At 37.8% G+C, this 21,682-nt stretch overlaps 1 protein-coding gene across 1 annotated transcript in view; it reads right to left on the bottom strand.

The window, feature by feature from the left end:
* Positions 1–321: 321 nt before the first annotated feature.
* Positions 322–21,682, bottom strand: part of LOC126100158 (carboxypeptidase D-like) — a 250,461-nt gene continuing 229,100 nt past the window's right edge. The window contains exons 25-27 of the mRNA XM_049910700.1: positions 17,230–17,523; positions 3,370–3,549; positions 322–2,418 (exon numbers count right to left, since the gene is read on the bottom strand). Coding sequence (XP_049766657.1) covers positions 2,288–2,418; positions 3,370–3,549; positions 17,230–17,523 — 605 coding nt within the window. The 3' untranslated portion in view covers positions 322–2,287. The remainder of the gene's footprint in view (positions 2,419–3,369; positions 3,550–17,229; positions 17,524–21,682) is intronic.

Genomic DNA, 21,682 nt, shown 5'->3' on the forward strand with positions numbered 1-21,682 from the left:
AGAATATATTGAAATCAGCCTAATTTCAAAAAAATTCTTTCCATGTGGTAAACGGGTTTTATTTTAAAAATGAATAGAAAATATTTTGTGGATACATTACATATCTTGCACCATTTACTCTAAGGCTTTCGCTTTCAGTTATCAATTCCGATTTCATTGCACCATGCAATGGGTCTAACAATTTGTTGTCATTAAATTTCCGCCAGGTTGCAACTTGAATTGGTTAAACTAAAAAACTAGGATTTCTGACAAACAGGAAATGAGGTATTTGTTGTTGGTCATTATTAACCTGTCAAAAAGTATTGACATATTTTGGAGAAATTTATCACAAAATTAATTTTATTGAATTCTTGGTACAAACAATTGCAGTATTACATACATAGTATCCAATGACTGCTATCTAAACTGGCGGCCTTATGATACTATAAACAGCTCTCCAATTTGTTTACAGTGTGCAAAATGGTCCCAAAAGTAATGACAATATTCTCATAAAAATACATCTAAAAATAAAGTAATCAAAATAATTATTGCTATTTAATGGTCCCTTAAAGTGCTTAAATTTAAAAGAATTCTTGGTTAAAATGTTCTGCATTTACCATGTATGGTAAAATGTCAAACTTTCAAAAATGTCATTCTTTTAGTCGGCAAAAAATTATCTCACATGGCTATTAAACATCATACAACAGAAAATACATTATTTACATGAATACTTCATTGTTATCTCTTACAGAATTGCCTCACTGCAGTTTCATTTATGTGTAAGAAGTCGATAGCAAAACACGGAATACATATGACTATAAAAATATTTCCATTTTGGAGTAACAGCTGATTACAGAAAACATAAAACTTTACAAGTGTTTTTTACAAAGTGCATATTATAAAATATTTTCATTAACAGCTTTTTGGTTCTTCTCCCACATGTTTAGGAACTGCAAATCTTAAAATTAAAAACTTCTTTACAGTTTCTTGTACTTCTAATCAACTGGTTTGTTGACAAGTAAATTCAAAAGTTCAAAATTGGTTTTTTCATTAGTAATTAAAACATAGTACTTAATTATTTCTATGTGCTTACAGGTTTCAAACTTAATATTACAATTGGTGTATTATGCTCAAAGATAGCCATTACCCTCCAGATAGTCTTGCCAATAGCAATTCCTAATAGCAGCTGCCATCAAATATAATGTCCATCAATTTCAGGATTAATTCTTGGAATGTGTTTTGGAATAGTTCTGCTCATAACAAAGGCAAAGTTGGTTTTCTCTATTCACACAAAATACTGTTTGATCTCCAGTCACACACAAACTATTATTGTCAGCAACAGTGTTAGTTTGCAGATATAACAGTATTTTATGTGGTTAGTTGTAAGTTTATCTGCTTAATAATATGGAAGCAAGTATTCGGAGACAGCTGGGAAAAATAAGTCAGCATACTATTTCATAAAAATATCTCAAGGGAAAGCTACAATGATTAATACAAAGATTGGGATTTTTGTGAGTTATGAATGAAATATTAGCACATATAAAATATATAAAAAATGAGTAAATCAAGAAACTAAACTCTTTGCAGTGGTGGTGATCGAGTTGGGGGCAATGGGGGTGGTGGCGGGACTGTTTATTTACAGATAAATAAAATACATAAAAATGCTTTACACAGATCCTCTGAAGCTTTAACCAACATACTAACATTAACTTATTACATTACCACTAATTAAACTGTGATTTCCTTACAAGAAAACACCTTTTATGTAGTCTTTTTACTTCCCCCCTTACTTTGGAGTAACTGTCAAGCAAGGGTATGGATAAAATTAGACAAAATAACTTCTTGGGAAATTAAAAGTTTAGTGAGCATAGAATGGAACTACTAATGAATCTACCAATGACAGTACATAGGTTTAACATATATTGTCACTGATACTGTAATATGGCGATATTTTAGGAATGACTACTGCAATGCCACTTGAAATCATTTAACAGTGATGATCCAATCATCTTATGAAAATAATTAGCAAAATAATCATAATTTTGTCCATTTTGGAAGAATGACAAGTGTCACTGCACAATAATCTCTAAAGGACAACATAACATAGTACATGACCTATTGTGTTAGTTTTCAAGTCCACTAACAAATATTTTATAGGGACAAGAATTAATTATTTTACTAATCATATCAGGAAGGGAGTGGGGGAACTTAATTGTTCATCATCTTCTCAAGGATGTCCTGGAGTAAACACAGCCTAATGGAACAGTTAAAAAATAGTGAAAGACTGGATAGATCATAATTTTAGTCACTACTGTTGTGGTCGAACAAGAACAATATCTTCATCTTCTTCAGAATCTGTCTCACTGTCTTCTCGGTTGATCAGTTTGTCATAGTAGGGTCGTATACCATCATCATCTATCTTAGCATCACTTCTGGAATCTGAAAGATAACAAACTATATAAGTAGATAACTCTTTTTGGTGTAATACACTAAATGATGGAGTGAGTCAATCATCTTCGCATTCCCTAGAGAGAGAAACACACTCCTACTGTCTGCACATATGATCAAACTCGAGTAGTCAATTTTTTCTTTCTTCATAATAAGACATATTTTTTATAAAATAAACAGTATGTATATTTTCTGACAGCTTCCATTCTTTTGCCATAGAGTAAAATTATTGCACAGTTTGTCAACTGTGATCAATTGGGACGTAGGCATTACACCACTTGATGTATGAAACTGACTATAAACTCCATACAATTACAGTTTCTCCAGTAATGTTGTGACTTAAGTAAACAAATGCACTAGATAAGTTAGATATGAACTAGTGACATTTTACAGTTTTATTTATTATCATGAGCTATGTGAAAAGCCCTCTTAAAACCAGTGACTGGTCAAGTATCCCATTATAGTGACTTTTAACTGCTTCTCTCTCTCTCTCTCTCTCTCTCTCTCTCTCTCTCTAGCAAAATTTTCGTTTTTGGGATTAGTAATTAAATAATAATCTTTGGGTAGATGCAGACGAAATGACCACTACTGACTGGCACTTTCAAAAATATTGCAAAATTTTAGACACAGTAATGTAGAAATTATTAGACAGTTAATGACACATTCTGAAAAATTATAAAGTACTTTGCTAACTAATTCTAGCTGACTTCCCTTACAGTGATCACAATGTAAAGATGTAAAATATAGTGCCACATTTTATCAACCATTGTAAAACTGATTCCTTAATTGTGACACACTACCAATTAAATTTGTTACAATTCTGAGGATTCTGTGAAAGCAGATCAGGAGTCACGTTGCATATCTTAAAATTTTATAAAATTTAAGTGGCCACATTAATAAATATCAGTCAAGACAATATTAATTATTAGCTTTTTGTATTACCTGTGAAAGGAGCGCGAAAAATTTCATTTTCTTTCTCATCATCATCGTCATCATCAAACATTGAAACTCTCTCTGATGCAAGCTGCATGAAGCTGTACTTATCATACTGTGTTCGCCTTCTACGCTGCCAGGTAGCGTAACAACAAGTTGCCAATATGACAATGAGGAGGCACACGGCTCCTAAATAGAAAGAGAGAGAGAGAGAGAAAAAAAGTAAATTAGTCAAGTCCAAAATTACTAATTAGTATGTAATATAAGACTATTTACGAAACTAAAGGTTGGTCAACAAAGTAACACTATTGTGATGTTAAGAATGGATCAGCCTGCATCTAACAGAAGTCATCATAATACTGCTAGACATAAACAAATTTGGAACATTAGGATGGTGAGTCGCAGATAGTTACAACAAAAAGACTGTCACAAATAAAGCTTTTGGTCATTAAGGCCTTCATCAACAATAGACGACACACACACACACACACACACACACACACACACACACACACACACACACCTACATCTACATTTAAGTGCTTGGCAGAAGGTTCATCGAACCACAATCATACTATATCTCTACCATTCCACCTAAACCTTTCTGTTCGAGCTCTGATTTCTCTTATTTTATTTTGATGATCATTCCTACCTATGTAGGTTGGGCTCAACAAAATATTTTCGCATTCAGAAGAGAAAGTTGGTGACTGAAATTTCGTAAATAGATCTCGCCGCGACAAAAAACGTCTTTGCTTTAATGACTTCCATCCCAATTCGCGTATCATATCTGCCACACTCTCTCCCCTATTATGTGATAATACAAAACGAGCTGCCCTTTTTTGCACCCTTTCGATGTCCTCCGTCAATCCCACCTGGTAAGGATCCCACACCGCGCAGCAATATTCTAACAGAGGACAAACGAGTGTAGTGTAAGCTGTCTCTTTAGTGGACTTGTTGCATCTTCTAAGTGTCCTGCCAATGAAACGCAACCTTTGGCTCACCTTTCCCACAATATTATCTATGTGGTCTTTCCAACTGAAGTTGTTCGTAATTTTTACACCCAGGTACTTAGTTGAATTGACAGCCTCGAGAATTGTACTATTTATCGAGTAATCGAATTCCAACGGATTTCTTTTGGAACTCATGTGGATCACCTCACACTTTTCGTTATTTAGCGTCAACTGCCACCTGCCACACCATACAGCAATCTTTTCTAAATCGCTTTGCAACTGATACTGGTCTTCAGATGACCTTACTAGACGGTAAATTACAGCATCATCTGCGAACAACCTAAGAGAACTGCTCAGATTGTCACCCAGGTCATTTATATAGATCAGGAACAGCAGAGGTCCCAGGATGCTTCCCTGGGGAACACCTGATATCACTTCAGTTTTACTCGATGATTTGCCATCTATTACTACGAACTGCGACCTTCCTGACAGGAAATCACGAATCCAGTCGCACAACTAAGATGATACCCCATAGGCCCGCAGCTTGATTAGAATTCGCTTGTGAGGAACGGTGTCAAAAGCTTTCCGGAAATCTAGAAATACGGAATCAACTTGAGATCCCCTGTCGATAGCGGCCATTACTTCATGCGAATAAAGAGCTAGCTGTGTTGCACAAGAACAATGTTTTCTGAAACCATGCTGATTACGTATCAATAGATCGTTCCCTTCGAGGTGATTCATAATGTTTGAATACAGTATATGCTCCAAAACCCTACTGCAAACTGATGGCAATGATATAGGTCTGTAGTTCGATGGATTACTCCTACTACCCTTCTTAAACACTGGTGCGACCTGTGCAATTTTCCAATCTGTAGGTACAGATCTACCGGTGAGCGAGCGGTTGTATATGATTGCTAAGTAGGGAGCTATTGTATCAGCGTAATCTGAAAGGAACCTAATCGGTATACAATCTGGACCTGAAGACTTGCCCGTATCAAGCGATTTGAGTTGCTTCGCAACCCCTAAGGTATCTACTTCTAAGAAACTCATGGTGGCAGCTGTACGTGTTTCAAGTTCTGGAATATTCGATTCATCTTCCCTGGTGAAGGGATTTCGGAAAACTGCATTCAATAACTCCGCTTCAGCGGCACAGTCGTCGGTAACAGTACCATCGGCACTGCGCAGCGAATGTATTGACTGCGTCTTGCCGCTTGTGTACTTTACATACGACCAGAATTTCTTCGGATTTTCTACCAAATTTCGAGACAATGTTTCGTTGTGGAACCTATTAAAGGCATCTCGCATTGAAGTCTGTGCCAAATTTTGCTCATCTGTAAATTTTAGCCAATCTTCGGGATTTTGCGTTCTTCTGAACTTCGCATGCTTTGTCCGTTGCCTCTGCAACAGCGTTCGGACCTGTTTTGTGTACCACGGGGGATCAGTTCCATCTCTTACCAATTTATGAGGTATGAATCTCTCAATTGCTGTTGCTACTATATCTTTCAATTTGTGCCACATCTCGTCTACATTTTCATAGTCAGTTCGGAAGGAATGGAGATTGTCTCTTAGGAAGGCTTCTAGTGACACTTTATCCGCTTTTTTAAATAAAATTATTTTGCGTTTGTTTCCGGTGGATTTGGAAGAAACGATACTGAGCCTAGCTACAATGAACTTGTGATCACTAGTCCCTGTATCAGTCATGACGCTCTCTATCAGCACTGGATTGTTTGTGGCTAAGAGGTCAAGTGTGTTTTCGCAACCATTTACAATTCGCGTGGGTTCGTGGACTAACTGCTCGAAATAATTTTCGGAGAAAGCATTTAGGACAATCTCGGAAGATGTTTTCTGCCTACCACCGGTTTTGAACAAGTATTTTTGCCAACATATTGAGGGAAGGTTGAAGTCCCCACCAACTATAACCGTATGAGTGGGGTATTTATTTGTTACGAGACTCAAATTTTCTCTGAACTGTTCAGCAACTATATCATCGGAGTCTGGAGGTCGGTAGAAGGAGCCAATTATTAACTTAGTTTGGCTGTTAAGTATAACCTCCAGCTATACCAATTTGCATGGAGTATCTACTTCGACTTCACTACAAGATAAACTACTACTGACAGACACAAACACTCCACCACCAATTCTGCCTAATCTATCTTTCCTGAACACCATCTGAGACTTAGTAAAAATTTCTGCAGAACTTATTTCAGGCTTTAGCCAGCTTTCTGTACCTATAACGATTTCAGCTTCTGTGCTTTCTATTAGCGCTTGAAGCTCAGGGACTTTCCCAGCACAACTACAACAATTTACAACTACAATTCCGACTGTTCCTTGATCCAAGCACGTCCTCTATTTGCCATGCACCCTTTGAGATTGCAGCCCACCCTGTACTTTCCCGAGGCCTTCTAACCTAAAAAACTGCCCAGTCCACGCCACACAGCCTCCGCTACCCGTGGAGCCGCCAGCTGAGTGTAGTGAACTCCTGACCTATTCAGCGGAACCCGAAACCCCACCACCCTATGGTGCAAGTCAAGGAATCTGCAGCCAACACGGTCGCAAAACCGTCCGAGCCTCTGATTCAGACCCTCCACCCGGCTCTGCACCAAAGGTCCGCAGTCGGTTCTGTCAACGATGCTGCAGATGGTGAGCTCTGCCTTCATCTCGTAAGCAAGACCGGCAGCCTTGAACCAAATCAGATAGCCGCTGGAATCCAGAGAAAATTTCCTCAGATCCAAAGCGACACATGTCATTAGTGCCAACATGTGCCACCACCTGCAGCTGGCTGCACCGTGTGCTCTTCATGGCATCCGGAAGGACCCTTTCCACATCAGGAATGACTCCACCCAGAATGCACACGGAGTGCACACTGGATTTCTTCCCCTCCTTAGCCGGCATATCCCTAAGGGGCCCCATTACACGCCTAACATTGGAGCTCCCAACTACCAATAAGCCCACCCTCTGTGATTGCCCAGACACACACACACGCACACACACACAAATGCATGCAAACACAACTCACACACAAGACCGCAGTCTCAGACAACTGAAACCACACTGCTTATCTGTGACTCAGCATGTCTGCTATATGGTGAGTAGCAATTTTCCTTTTCATAATATTGTTACATTCCATCCTGAATTTTCCACTGTTTGAACGTTAGGATGGTATAATTATAAATGCATGCAACTGGTACCTTATGTGACTGTGGGTGACATCAGTGGTTGAACTTGCCGATAAATATGGTTTGATCACTGTCCTAAAACAGTACTCCATGAAGCTGGCACAATTTGAAATAACATCTCCATTTCATAATGTTCATCAGAGGTATTTGCTTTTTCCCCAATGTGGTGGGAGGCTCTAAATCAAAATTTCACTATCTACTTCCATACACATTCACAGTTGCCGATAAGGAAGTGCTTTTCAAAATGGTTCAAATGGCTCTGAGCACTATGGGACTTCACATCTATGGTCATCAGTCCCCTAGAACTTAGAACTACTTAAACCTAACTAACCTAAGGACATCACACAACACCCAGTACCACAAGGCAGAGAACATCCCTGACCCCGCTGGGAATCGAACCAGGGAACCCGGGCGCGGGAAGCGAGAATGCTACCGCATGACCACAAAGTGCTTTTAAATTTTTTGATAATAACTGGGGTTTGGTACCATTTAAGTGTTATCAACAAATAAATTTAATGGCTGCTACCACAACTTTCATCTTTCTCAACTTGAGATCATTTGAAGGATTAACAGAGTAATGGCAATGAAGTGTTGGCAGAAGAGCCAACACTGTGTTGCTAGAGGACGCCGAAATGCACGCGTTTAATTACACGCTAACTGGCGTGAGGTCTGGAACAGTTAAGGGAATTAAGACTAGCAAAACAAGAGTAACTGGTAGAATACTTAACTTTAATCCACAATTGTAGAACATCTCTCATTACTGTACAGGCTTCACAATATTAATTATCAAATGCTATGGCGCCTTGCTAGGTCGTAGCAAATGACGTAGCTGAAGGCTATGCTAACTATCGTCTCGGCAAATGAGAGCGTAGTTGTCAGTGATCCATCTCTGGCTAAGTCGGCTGTACAACTGGGGCGAGTGCTAGGACGTGTCTCTAGACCTGCCGTGTGGCGGCGCTCGGTCTGCCATCACTGACAGTGGCGACATGCGGGTCCGTCGTATACTAGCGGACCGTGGCCGATTTAAAGGCTACCACCTAGCAAGTGTGGTGTCTGGTGGTGACACCACAGGCATAATATAATGTGAAGTATTCAGTTTCGTTTACCCACAGTTTTATACTGAAGCATTCTGTATACTGATTACTGCCTTGAGTCACTTCATTTAGAAATACACATCTCTTTGCAAGATAATAGTCTTCTGTTGGTTCAGTGCATTTAACAGGAACCCGAATAAGAGTCCAATGTGGTAATCACTAAATCACCTCACTAAGTTTCAGAAATGGAAAAAAATGCTGTTGATGATGTCAGTCCCAATAACAGCTACAACCTTTGGTGTGTGTGACTTATTTCATTTCTAGTGAAATTTCTAATGTGAAAAATGCTGAGATGCACCATGGTTCAGAGTCCACCTTAAACTATAACTGACTGGGTTGGTCTGAGGATCAGCTCTGTGATGTCAAAGCACCTTCAAGTTGAAGACAGCTTCAACATTAACCTTTGATGTGTATCGTACTTGGAGAATTCCATTCAGTTGGATGGGATCAGCAGCAATATTTAATACCATATACAAAATTGCCCCCTACCTCAGGACAGTTTGCATCCCATGCACACATCATTACCTAACAGAAGTCTGGCAGGTTTGACTCGTGACACTTTCAAATTCTTCTTCTTGTTGTTTGTCATCTCATGGTCTTTTCCTTCCCTCCCGTAAGCCATTTGCTTCTTGGTCAACCTGTATGTCTTACCTGTTTAATTTCACAGTAGCCATCATGGCTAGCTTTAGAAAATCAAGAAAGTGAAATAAATGGAAAACTGAATAGGATCATTTGGTGTGAAGTCAACCAATAAAAAATGTTCTGTCACCCACCCAACCCCCACAACATCCTAGTCCATCACTATGCCACTTCCAGTCCCACCTCCTTGCCACAGGGATCATATCACTGTGGAAGACCCAGGTGCAAGACCTGCCCAGTCCACCCACACAAGACTTCCTGTTTGAATCCTGTCACAGGCTTATCCTACCTCAACAGAGGCTGGACCACCTGTGAAAAGCAGTCATGTCATATACCAGCTCTGCTGCTATCATTGCACATCTTTTTATGTTGGTGCGACCACTAACCAGTTGTCCCCCAGGATGAAAAGTTATTGCCAAACTGTGGCCAAGAGCAAAGCAGACCACCCTGTGGCATAACATCCAGCTGAACGTAACATACTTGATTTCAATGGCTGCCTCCCTACCCAAGTCCTCTGGATCCTCCCCTCCTTCACCAGCTTTTCTGAATTGCACAGATGGGAATTATTCTCACAACACATTCTTCCCAACCAAAATTATCTCAACCACAACCCAAGGTAACCTCGTGTCCCCACTCCCTCCACCCAACAGTTTCAACCCCCTCTGTCCTATCTTCACTTCCCTACTCTCATCTCCCACCTCATTCTGTGCCACCCTCTGCCAATACAACTGCTCTTCTTTCCCCTTCCCCATTCCACTCCTTTTTTGCTTCCCATTTCCCCCCTCCCTCCCCACCACTCTGCCCCACAGCCTCTGCACACTGCACCTGTTGGCAGTCTAGTCCCTGTGCGCTCTGCCAGATAGTCCTCCTCTCCTGCCACCTATACCCTACTATCCCTCCCCCTTCCCCACCTCCTCCAGATTGCTGCTTCTGTGCTGCATGATAGTTGCTTCAGAATAAAATCAATCTCGGTTGTAAAATTATTTAATGTCAATGACATGTCTCATCCTTCTGGAGCAAAAGTAGCTCTATATGTGAGCCATCAGTCATAAAACCATGTATAATGTAAAATAGACACCAAAGTAACCAGATATATAATGCATTCATCCTATATCCGGTTACTTTGGTGTCTGTTTTACATTATATTTGGTTTTGTGACTGATGGGTCATGTATCCAGCTATTTTCACACAATCTGATGATGCCCCAAGAGGGTGAAATGAGTCACTGACTTTAAATAATTTCACAATTGAGACGGTTTTTGTTCTGAAGAATTTCTCAACTGGTTGCCGTAACAGTGAGGCTTGACGGAGTGGGAACATTTTTACATTATAGCTGGGTTCCAGTTCGAGTTGCCAGAGATGGCAGTCATGTCTGTGTCATGTGTTATTGTTTGTGTGAATGAATGTGTGCATTTACTTTACTGCAAATGGTTTTGGACAAAAGCTATGTGTAAGGGTCTTTTTGTTATGCCTGTCTGTAACTCAACATGCCATCTTTATGGAGAGGACATTTCATTTTTAAGTTATTAATTTTTAAAGTTTCAATAATTGTGTAATATTTGTCACTGAAAGCTTAAAACAACCATATCTCATAAACTATTTGATTTGCAGAGCTCAAATTTCTCTCATTTTGGCTAAATTTTATCAACACAGAAGGTTTTTTTTTTTTAATTATTGAAATTTCAAAGATGGAATGTGTTTAGTGTTGATAAGAATTTTCATCAGTCCTACACTATCTGTTAATGTGTGTGCCAAAATTCATGAGTGTATTCCTATTGGAACATACTGAAATAAATTTTATTTTATTGCAATTTGTTTTGCCAACATTACCACAACTGTACATGATTTACATGCTGGTTTACAAAACTAAAGTTGAAATTAATTTTTTGTGCTAATTAAGTACATATTGATTTATCATGTTAGCAATTCAGTACATCATGCCATATAATTAACATAAATAAACTAAAGAATATTACATCTTATTTCATTTTACATATTTTAATTCAGTTGTTGCACATGTGTCTCACAAGCCATGCATTGACATAACAATCTTTTTATAACACTTGTAGTGGCATTTTACACAGAATGCCAGTAAATTTCATTGCAGTTTGAGGAATGTAGCACTCAACATTGCTGTACTGAATTACACTGCTTGTAAATCATTCAGTGATGGTTCAGTGACACAAGATAAGAATCAAATAAACTTTTCTAACTTTTTTTATCATCTTAAAGATTTTGGAGGAACTTAAGCACAACAGTGTTTTTGTGCTACTTCACATGGAAATGGAGTTTGTGATAGTGTTAACAGCACAGTAAAAGGGCTTGCAGGCACAGCTAGCAAACCCCTGTAAGTAACTAAATATTAACTCCTTACCAATTGCTTGAGTGGGGTTAAACTAAATATTCCATTGGTCACTTTTTTCTATGTGACAAATGATAAACATGCTGGAAAACAAAAGAGCTTACTACACTTTCTTTACATGTAACAAGAGCCTTATCGACCATCATACACCTGCTCCACAAGCCTCTTTCATTTCTTTCTGTTGAGTGCACTGTTTGTCCTTTAGGTGTTGATGTTCATCCTAATTGTGTCTTACCTGATATTATCTCATCACCTAATTTTGTATCTTCCTGTGCTCTCAGTCCATCTATAGTCCTACCAAATGTTATTTTGGGTTGTTTATTTTCTGTCATTCTTTCTATACAGCCTGCCCAGTTCAACCTTCTCTTCTTTAGCTCTTTGACAATGTTACATATTTTTACATCTCTCTTAAGTCTACACTTTTTCTTATTATTCACTCCATGTTATTTTCATCAGATACTGGCCCAAAAATTTTTCTTAAAATTTTTCTTTTGGATACTAACAGTTTTATTTTGCCTTTCTTTCTAATGGTTGCTTCCCAATCATATAATGCTTCACAACCACATAATGTTACCAGTGTAACAGTAGATTGATAGAAGTGGATTTTGAAATTAGTACTAAGTGATATTTTCTTTAAGGTTTTGATAAAACTAAAAATATTTTTCCCCCCACTGGTGTTTGGTTGGCTTCAATTTCTACGTCCATTCTATTATTGTTAAAGTACTTGAAGCAGTCAACTGTCTTGAAAGTGAATCCATCTGCAGCCAAGGATATATCACTTTGGGCTTCCTTACTTATAGTCAGATATTCTGTCTTTTCATCAATAACACATAATCCTGTTTTCTTAGTGATTTTGTAACATTTTTGTATCATTCTGATGAATTCTGTTTTGGAACTACTTATTAATGCTACACTATTTGCAGAGACAAGCCTGGTAATGCTAACCTTCAGCATTTGGTCCCTTGTGGATTAGTTTTACTACACTTTTTATCATTCTTCTCTAACAATAAAACAAGGTTAAATAAAATAGCTGATAGGACATTTCCTTGTCTCCATCCAGTGAACACCTTATAATTTTCAGTTTCCACTACAGAAGTCTTTATATGACAAAGTTTTGTCTATGCACATTTTAAATAATCTGGTTATCTTTGATGGTATATGAAATTTCTTCATTATATTTGGCAGAGCCTATCAGTTTATGCTACTGTAGGTCTTTTTGAAACGTAGAAATAATATGTGGACATGTACACTGAATTCACATTTCTCCTCAGTTATTTGTGTTAGAGTGAATAAATGATCTAATGTGGGTCTATTTCTACAACCAGATCTTCAGTTACAGGGATCAGTGTGTTTAATAGTCACCTCACTAAGTGACATCCAGCAAAGCAACACCTCTGCAGTTACTGCACACAGAGAGATCATTCTTGTTAAACATGGGGCATATAATTGTGGTTTTCCAGTCTACTGGTGTGGTTTCTGTCTTCCAAATTGCTTCTATTAAAGACAGTACTTCTAATTCAAGTTGTGGTCCTCCATTCTTTAATACCTTAGTTCATATCTGGTCTTCACTCAGAGCCTTGTTATTCTTAGGATCTTTATTTCATTTACTGATGGGATAGTGACTTGTACATCAGCTGTATCAGGTTCTTCAATTTTGAAGTAAGACTGTGGATCATTGCAACTGAGTAGCTATGAAAAGTATGTCTTCCATTTTTTTGTATGTCACTCTTGTGGGTTAGTATTTTCCCATGCTGACCCTTTATAAATTGTTCCCTTCTAGTAAATTTGACAAAAGATTTTTTAAAATTTTTTTGATAAATCTTCCTTGACCTATGATGCTTGAAATCATCCTCTGCTTCTCTTATCATATTGTTGTAGTATTCTCTTGTCTTACAGTTCACTGTGTTTTCTGACACATTTTGTAGTATCTTTCCTTTAGTGCCATATTGTTCCTTTCTTAAATCCAAGATGTCATCGCATTTTTTCTCTCCACCAACTTTTTTGGCACTTCATGTTAAACCAAATTTTGTTAGGTCATATCCTTTTTCCTATAACTTTGAAAGTTACTTCTTGAATACTGTTCTTCACGTGTCTCCATCTGCTTTTGACATCTTGTTGTTCCCTAATGGTCAGTCTAGGGCATGACAATAATATTTTATGAAGTGATAGCAATCACAGGGACACACAGCATGCTAAAGTTAAAACAAAAGTTGTTTCTAATTTTAAGCATTTGATGTTCTAATATTCAAGTGAGTATAGATGCCTTTCGAACACATTACAAGATTTGTTGGGTGCTTATGAAAACAAACTGCAGATAGCTTGTTTGCTAACAAGAGATGAAAAAGAAGAATTAAACCTATTATTTATGCTTTCTTGTGGACTAACTCCTCCTTTTTCAAACCCTAGAAGACCAGATAAATTGACTCTTAGTTCAGACCTCATCTTAGTCCAAAACATGCCATAACTGCCACTGAAGGACACACAGAATATCTAATAAAGAGATACAAAAAACTTCACAGATTATATTGGAAAAGTATGTGTTGTTACATCAATACTCTATCAGTACTGCTTGAGAAGACTAGATTGTGTCATTCAAAAGAAGCCTGAAATATATAAGATGTTGTATTTGCATCACCATGATGTTTTTCTTGTTGAAGATGAGTAGGATATTTCTGATTGCAAGGCACTCACAAGTAACACACTGTTAAATACTAACTACACCAATGTTTTGTTATTAATATTAATGCATCTGTAAAAAAGGCATAATTCAGTAAATGTTTGTAGTGTTTATTGAGCATGTGTTAGTTGACGTAAAAATATTTCCACAGTTACTGGAAATCCAAAACTGATTTTACATTTAAATGTGCAATTCTGATCATGTAACAGATTGTCACCAAATAAAAGACAAAAAAAGTCTTAGTTGGTTTTTGCCATTTAAGGTTTCCATTAAAACTTACTACTAACTCCAGAGTCATACTGACTACGCACTAAATACTGCATTTAACAGTAAAATAAAATCTGTTTTAGTACATTCCCACTGGAATACCATCATAAAATTTGACACACACACACACACACACACACACACACACACACACACACACACACATTTGAAAAATAGTATGACTAATGCACATTTTTTTCATAAGAAAACAAAAATTCCTATTTTGAAATTTTAAAAATGAAAAAAATGGTTTGGAAAATTCAGCATTTTTATGAACGATCAAAAGTAGTACATATTATTGAAGCTTATAAAAAAAGGGTACAAATTTTAGGTCTGTACATCAGTTTTTAAAATGTGGCCATTTTAAGGTTTCAAAACATTACAAAAATCATACAATTTTGGAAACTTTAAAAATTACTTACTCAAAACTGAATGATTCAAATAATTTTAATTTGGGATTTTTCATGCAGACAAAATTGATGGTCAATGTACCAAAAAATTATCAAAATATAAGGTCTCCAGAACCAGACCACTGGTTCTTTCCTCACAGACTGATCCAATAATAAATGCAGTCTACACTCTAATGTCATTTTATTATGCCAACATACATTTAGAAGCGACAGCTTCATCATTAGGGCTTTCTGTTAAGCAACAACAGAAAATCCTGATGACACAAAACTATGACTTTGAAATGTACATTGGCATAGCACAATGCTATAAAGGCAGCAGAAGGAAGGTTTAACATCCTGCTGACATTGAGGCCATTAGAGACGAACCACAAGTCAGATTGTTTCAAGGTCTGGAAATTGGCTGTACCCTTTCAAAGGAGCCATCCTGTCATTTGCCAAGAGTGACTTAGGGAAATTGCGAAAAACCTAAATCTGATGGGCTGGATGTGGATTTGAAACAATGTCCTCCCAAATGTGAGTGCTGTGTGCTAATCACTGCACCATGTTGATCCTTATGGGTTATAAAATACACATCTTACAAGTTATGAGCTCTTGTTCATCTTTGCCACTGTGAAACACCTCCTGTACTGCAAGCTCTTTGCTACAATGAATTACCTACAAAATACAGTAAAAAAAATAGCAACACATTCCTCTGTTGTGTCCATGGATACAGGTAGCAGTAAACATCTGTTAGTGTTATTCCTGTAAACCGTGTTCACAGTTCTTAGTAAGTACAGTGCATACACTAGTTCTAATAGAAGCAATTTGTGTTTTGACAAGTTTGGGAAGTATTTTTACGCTGTAGTTTATCTCTGTACTTACTACTGTAATAGAAGCCCATTATTCCACAAGGGAAATGGCAGGCATGGTCTTCTGTTATAGTCTAGCAAATGGAAGCAACTGTTCAGTCCATGTTCCAAATGCTGAAAAATATCAAGAACACAGCCTATCACCTGCACAATTATTTAGCTGTTCTTTCTGACGATTAAGAGACTCCGCACCCATACCTCTACCGATGGCAAATTGTGACAGATATTCCACCATTCATACTCTTGTTGTGGAGAAGCATGTATTGCAATGAGTGGAAGAAGATCATGGAACTCTTGTGTGTAGAATTTCACGATTTATCGGGGTTAGTCATCCTTCAGCCTGATCAATCCTGAACTACTGCTATACCTGTATCATGTACAGCATGTCCAAGCCCTATGGCCAAGAAGACGTGCCTGCCAGAATGCAGTTCCACCAATGCCTGTTAATGACATGTGGTGAAGATCCATTTTTCACAACAAAGATACTGTTCACAAATAAGGATGGTTTCATGTGAGACAGAATTGTCAATTTTCATAACCAACTTGTGGGCTAATGCAAATCTACATACAGTTGAAGAAGCAAGGCATCAGCACCTATTTTCAGTTAATGTACAGGCAGAAATTATTGGCAACAGACTAACAGAACCTTACCACACTACCAAACAGGTTCACTGGTGCATGGTATCTTTGGTTCCTATCAAACGATTTACCTGTCCTGCTGGAGGAGGTACCAGTCCAACAACTGGAGATGTGGTTCACACATGATGGAGAGTCAGACAAATTTCTCTCAAAAGACACAGAAAACCTTACACAGACATTTAAAGAGCACTGGATTGGTCGGGGGGCAGTACATCGGCTAGCTCATTTCCCGCATCTTAATCTCTTGTATGTTCAGTTGTTGGGACACTTGAAACCTTTGGTGTATTTAAGTCTCATTAATGATGTAAAAACTACAGGAACATGTCATCAACACCAGACAGCATGCCTTACTATGAATGAACACCATATTGCCATCCCCCTCTTTAAAATTTTAGTATCTAAGCTGCCACTCACTTTCTCCCTTTGCACTAACAACATTTATTTCCCCATTTGTGAAAACAAGAAGTAAATTTATTGGAATGTAGCTGTACAATATAAAGGCTCATTTTTAAAGTGCCAGACAACAAATCTAAAGGTGTCTGGTTCAATCCCTGAACAGTCCTAGGATTTTTATTTGCCATTTGTCCCATCTTTCATCTCTGTTTATCTCTAAAAAATGCTCAGTTGCATCATAGTTCATAGTTGCATCACAAGAAGGGGACTATGCCTAATAAAGCACTGTGGTGTTCAAACCAGTCATTGGGTTGTTGGCGGCTTTTGTTTTAAAATCTGTGCAGTATCATCTGTTCATTGCTTATGGAGTATTTTCAATAATCTTCAATAAAAGGATATTCACAAAACACTTACCAGACACAACAACAAAGGCAAGCCGTGGCATGCCAAGTACACGGGCATCCCTTTCTATATGGAACATCAAAGCTGATGGTGTGTGCATCTCCCCTGACTCTGGAAGCTGAAGAAGGCGAGCTGCTGACAGGTAACCAGGAGCAGAAGCTGCTACTTCCAACTCAGGTTCAGTGTTTCTGAATGGAAGCGGTCTCCAGAAATGACCAAATTCTGTTGTTCTTGCAACAAACTGATTTCCTGCCACTCTAATCTCTGCATGAGCCACTGGTGAATTAGCATTGTCTGTCACATAACCTGAAAAAGCAGTATTGTTACAGTTTTGGTTAATTAATAATTATTTCTGACCGTGTTATTAGATACATCATTAGTATATGGAATGTAGAACCATTCTTTAAGTGCTAACTACACCAGTCTAACACAGGAATTACTAATAATATTAATAATTACAAGAAAGGCATTAAAAAAGTATGGATTAAAGCATAACTCTTTGTTCTTTACTGAAAATGAAATACATTCTGTCTTGTCTTAGGGCTTGCTGCATATGGTACTTAGAAATTGCTTTAAAATGCTGAAGCCTGCTCATACTCTTCTGCACTGAGACAACCTTGTAAAAGCACGTGAGGTTATGTTGATCCTAAGCAAAGAACATTACAATTATTCAGTTATGTTAAATCAATTTACTAAAATATCTCTGATAACTGCACTTATAAAAGAGTGTGATGGTTTTATTTTGTAATATTTATCCACGCCATAAGCAGAAAAAGAATTATCATTAACAGTGAATGAAAAATAATAGCTCCAGCAAGGTTATAGTGTGTTCATATTTATGGATCTGGCTTGCACGGCAGTCAGGAGGAGCAGGTATAAGTTCTTGATAGCTCATTCTGATTAAGTTTTCTGTGGGTTTCCAAAATCACCTGAGGCAATGGTTGTGCTCAAAGGAGATATACAATTATTTTAATATTTCTTCTTTCAATTTTCATGTCAACACCAAAAGGGGAAACAATGGAATATCTCTGCCAGTACTGCACATACAAGTCTTACAGAAGCTATAATACGTTTGCAGCGAAAATAAACATACAGCAATTAGCTACTGACCCAATGCAAATATGGAAGTGCCATCTTTGTTCAACCAAGTATGCAAATCATACAAACTGTTTTCAGTGAAATGGAAAATTATGCAGTTCTGATGGAGGAAACTGAAATATGTACAATCACATCCTTATACCATTATCCAGGTACTAGCTGAATTTAAAGGTTGATTCATATAAATGATTTGTTGAGGCTGTAAAGAATAGGTCCAAAGTGCCAATGGCTCATGGTTATCAGACATCTCTCATCATGACACAGAACGTAATGTTCAGTGCATCAAATAGAATATTATTCTAAGAAGATCAACAATGAATGGCACTGACTGACACTACATACTTGACCACTGGCCTTGTAAATCTGTAGTGTTTTTAGAATAAGAACCAAGACCAAACCCTTTAATGTCACACATCTACCCTTTCATCAAAAACCAGTGTAAGAGTAACAAATTAAAAATCTCCAAACAAAGCAATCAGATTTGGGACTGATGGTAATGCACACAGGCTCCTACTCTTCGATAATGTTAATCATCATTTTTTTTTTTTTTCCATTAAATATGGTTCCTCAATATGGTACAGGTCATTTCATGCTAATGTAGATATAGCCCTCAATGACACCTATAGGATGATTATTGGGCTTGAAGACTACTCCAACATATAAACTTTCTTATTTGGCTGTAACACTACTGAGTGGTGTTGGCTCATATCAGTAGTGGTTTTCCACTATTGTCTGTGGTAGTTACCAGCAACGGGTTCTGCTGCATCCGAAGATATGGCACAACTTGTCTGCTTGTGAGGCTTTTACAGGGATCACTGTACAGGCTGGAACTGATTCTGTTTTGATGTCCATACTGGAGCAGATGGGAAAAGTAGTGTCTGCCAAGTGTCACGTACCAGGGCTGTGCAGACTCTGAAGAGGAAGCAGACATGCTTGCAAAAATCTGTAGGACTTCTAGAGCTCTGGTTAGGGGCAGGCAGAGGCTGGACGACTGAGGAACTTGCTGCTGCCAACTTTTTTCCATGCATCAGCTACCATCAATAGGGAAATTAAAATTGGTGAGCATATTTCTGAACATCTAACTCTGTGTTTTGACACTCATACTGACCAGTTTTGCATGGACTGTCATGCTGTATCAGTTGCTACAATGCCTGTTCTGTATTTTGGAGTTGGACAAACTGATTAACTGTGATTGCAGTCTTTCTCGGCATATTCCACAGATGAATTCTTCTCGGGTTATCAGCCACCACTCGGCTGATAACCCGAGAAGAATTTATCAACTGATTAACTTTAACTTACTTTTTCCTAAAGTTCAAAATTGTAATTTTATTAATTTTGCTAGATGTTTTTCCTATGGGTTAATCACCCTATTGATTGTATTAGTTAATATAAAGCATGTTTATCAATGTTTTACTAATTTTAGATATTTGGGGGGCTTAAGAGTACATGAAGGTGTTTGCCCTGGCTTTCTTTTTGGGTGCAAAATTGTTATGTGTAGGTTTTAATGATTTTTTTTTTTTAATTTTACAATTCGCCAGTTACTGTGAGAACTTAGTCAGGGACTCAGGCAAGGTATACATCCAATACTGATGACAGGGGTTACCACCTAGCTGTATAGTTCATCCAATCTGTTGTAAAAGTATTTAGTGTCTCTTTCACACAGTGTTTTTTTATTATAAGCCTTTTGGCAACTCTTAATGATTCTTATCTTATTAATGCTGTGCTGGCCAGAGTAAATAAATTTTTGGTTTCTCTTGGGGAATGATGTTTTTTCTTGGCCTGGCAACTTCCACTCCCAGCTCCTCACTCCCAACTTTCCAATCATCAATCTCTGTGTGTTGTGATATGGCTGCTAATAAGGAGAGGCTTAAATTTGAGCTGGACAGAACCCATTGTATGAGCAATCCCTCCTCAACTTCCTTCAACTGTCTAAAGAGGTTACCAAGTTACCTGAAAAAGAAATGCCACAAAGGTGGAAGGAGAAGATGTCTCACTTCTACATATGTATTGAGGAAGCCAAAAGGCCATGTCCTGGATATAAGAAGAGCTGGATAGTATAAAAGGTGCTACATAGACTAGAGGAGTGAAAAGATCTACAGAAAACAACACAATGTGGCATCAGATTTAGTGAAGTCAAGCATTACTGTCAACAATAAAAGTAACTACTCAGATCCTTCTGCACTGAAGCAAGGTGATGTGGTATTCCCACTTACACTCAATCTTGTCACTCAATCTTGTCATAAAAAAAGTGGTAAGAGAAACCAAACAAGCAACAAATGGGAAAATTACAAAATTAAATATACTGGACTTTGCAGATGACAATTTTAACAGGAAAAAAGTGGTGAAATTACAACACTGTTCAACAAACTAAATGAAATCACTATGAAAATAGATTTAAAATCTAATGAGGAAAAGACAGAATACACGATCATACAAAGGGACAACATGACTAAAGAATATGATGATCTTTACATAAAAAACTACACTCTGAAGAACAATCCCAACTTCAAATACCCTACTGCAATAGGGAACAAGTCAATAATCAAATTAGACTATGGAATATGAACAAACTGTACTTTCCTTTCAAAACCTTCTATCCTCCAAACCCATGACCAGAAGAACCAAGCTGAAGCTCTAAACACATTTGCTGTATGCAGCTAAAACTTAGAGCATAACCAAAACAGAGATGATCACCAGCTCTCTGTCTTCAAATATGATATGCAGGAAAAAAAGACATGGCAAGCAACACACAGACAGGTTTGGAGATCCAATGAAGAACTGCTTAAGCTAGCTGGATGAGCTCTTGGTAGTGATCAATGCAAAAGCAAGACAATTGAATGGGCAGGCTATGTTTTCAGAATGGTAGAATAATCGGTCAGATGTATGACAAGAAGATGGAATTCTCCACACCACTGTATTATCAAGAAGTACGTGACCTCAGACTGCAGACTGATGGGTATCATTGGGTGGAAAGGAGCAGTGCGAAAGAGAGAAAACAGAAGACAGAAATTGAGAATGGCATGGGATTGCTACATCTCACAGAAGTCAATGAAGTGAGTGAGTATGATCTGCAACCTACCAGAAGTGCCTTAGTTGCAATATTAGAAGTGTGTGTAACATAAAGAGTGAAGTTAACACATAATTATAGTAGGAAAGTTCTGGCAGAATGCAAATATTTTAGGAGTGATGGAGGCCACTCGTCAAAAAGCAGATGTGTCGAGTCCTTGAGAAAACACAGAAAGAAGAAAGAAAACTTTCTAGCTTTTGGAATAAATAATTTCAAACTAGAGTACACATATTGCTCCTACATAGCACCATCTGGACGCACAGTGTCAGGATTGCAGTTCAGGAGGTGGACTAAGGTGGG

This window comes from Schistocerca cancellata, chromosome 9 (genome assembly GCF_023864275.1).
Source record: "Schistocerca cancellata isolate TAMUIC-IGC-003103 chromosome 9, iqSchCanc2.1, whole genome shotgun sequence".
In the NCBI taxonomy this organism is placed as follows: Eukaryota; Metazoa; Arthropoda; class Insecta; order Orthoptera; family Acrididae; genus Schistocerca; species Schistocerca cancellata.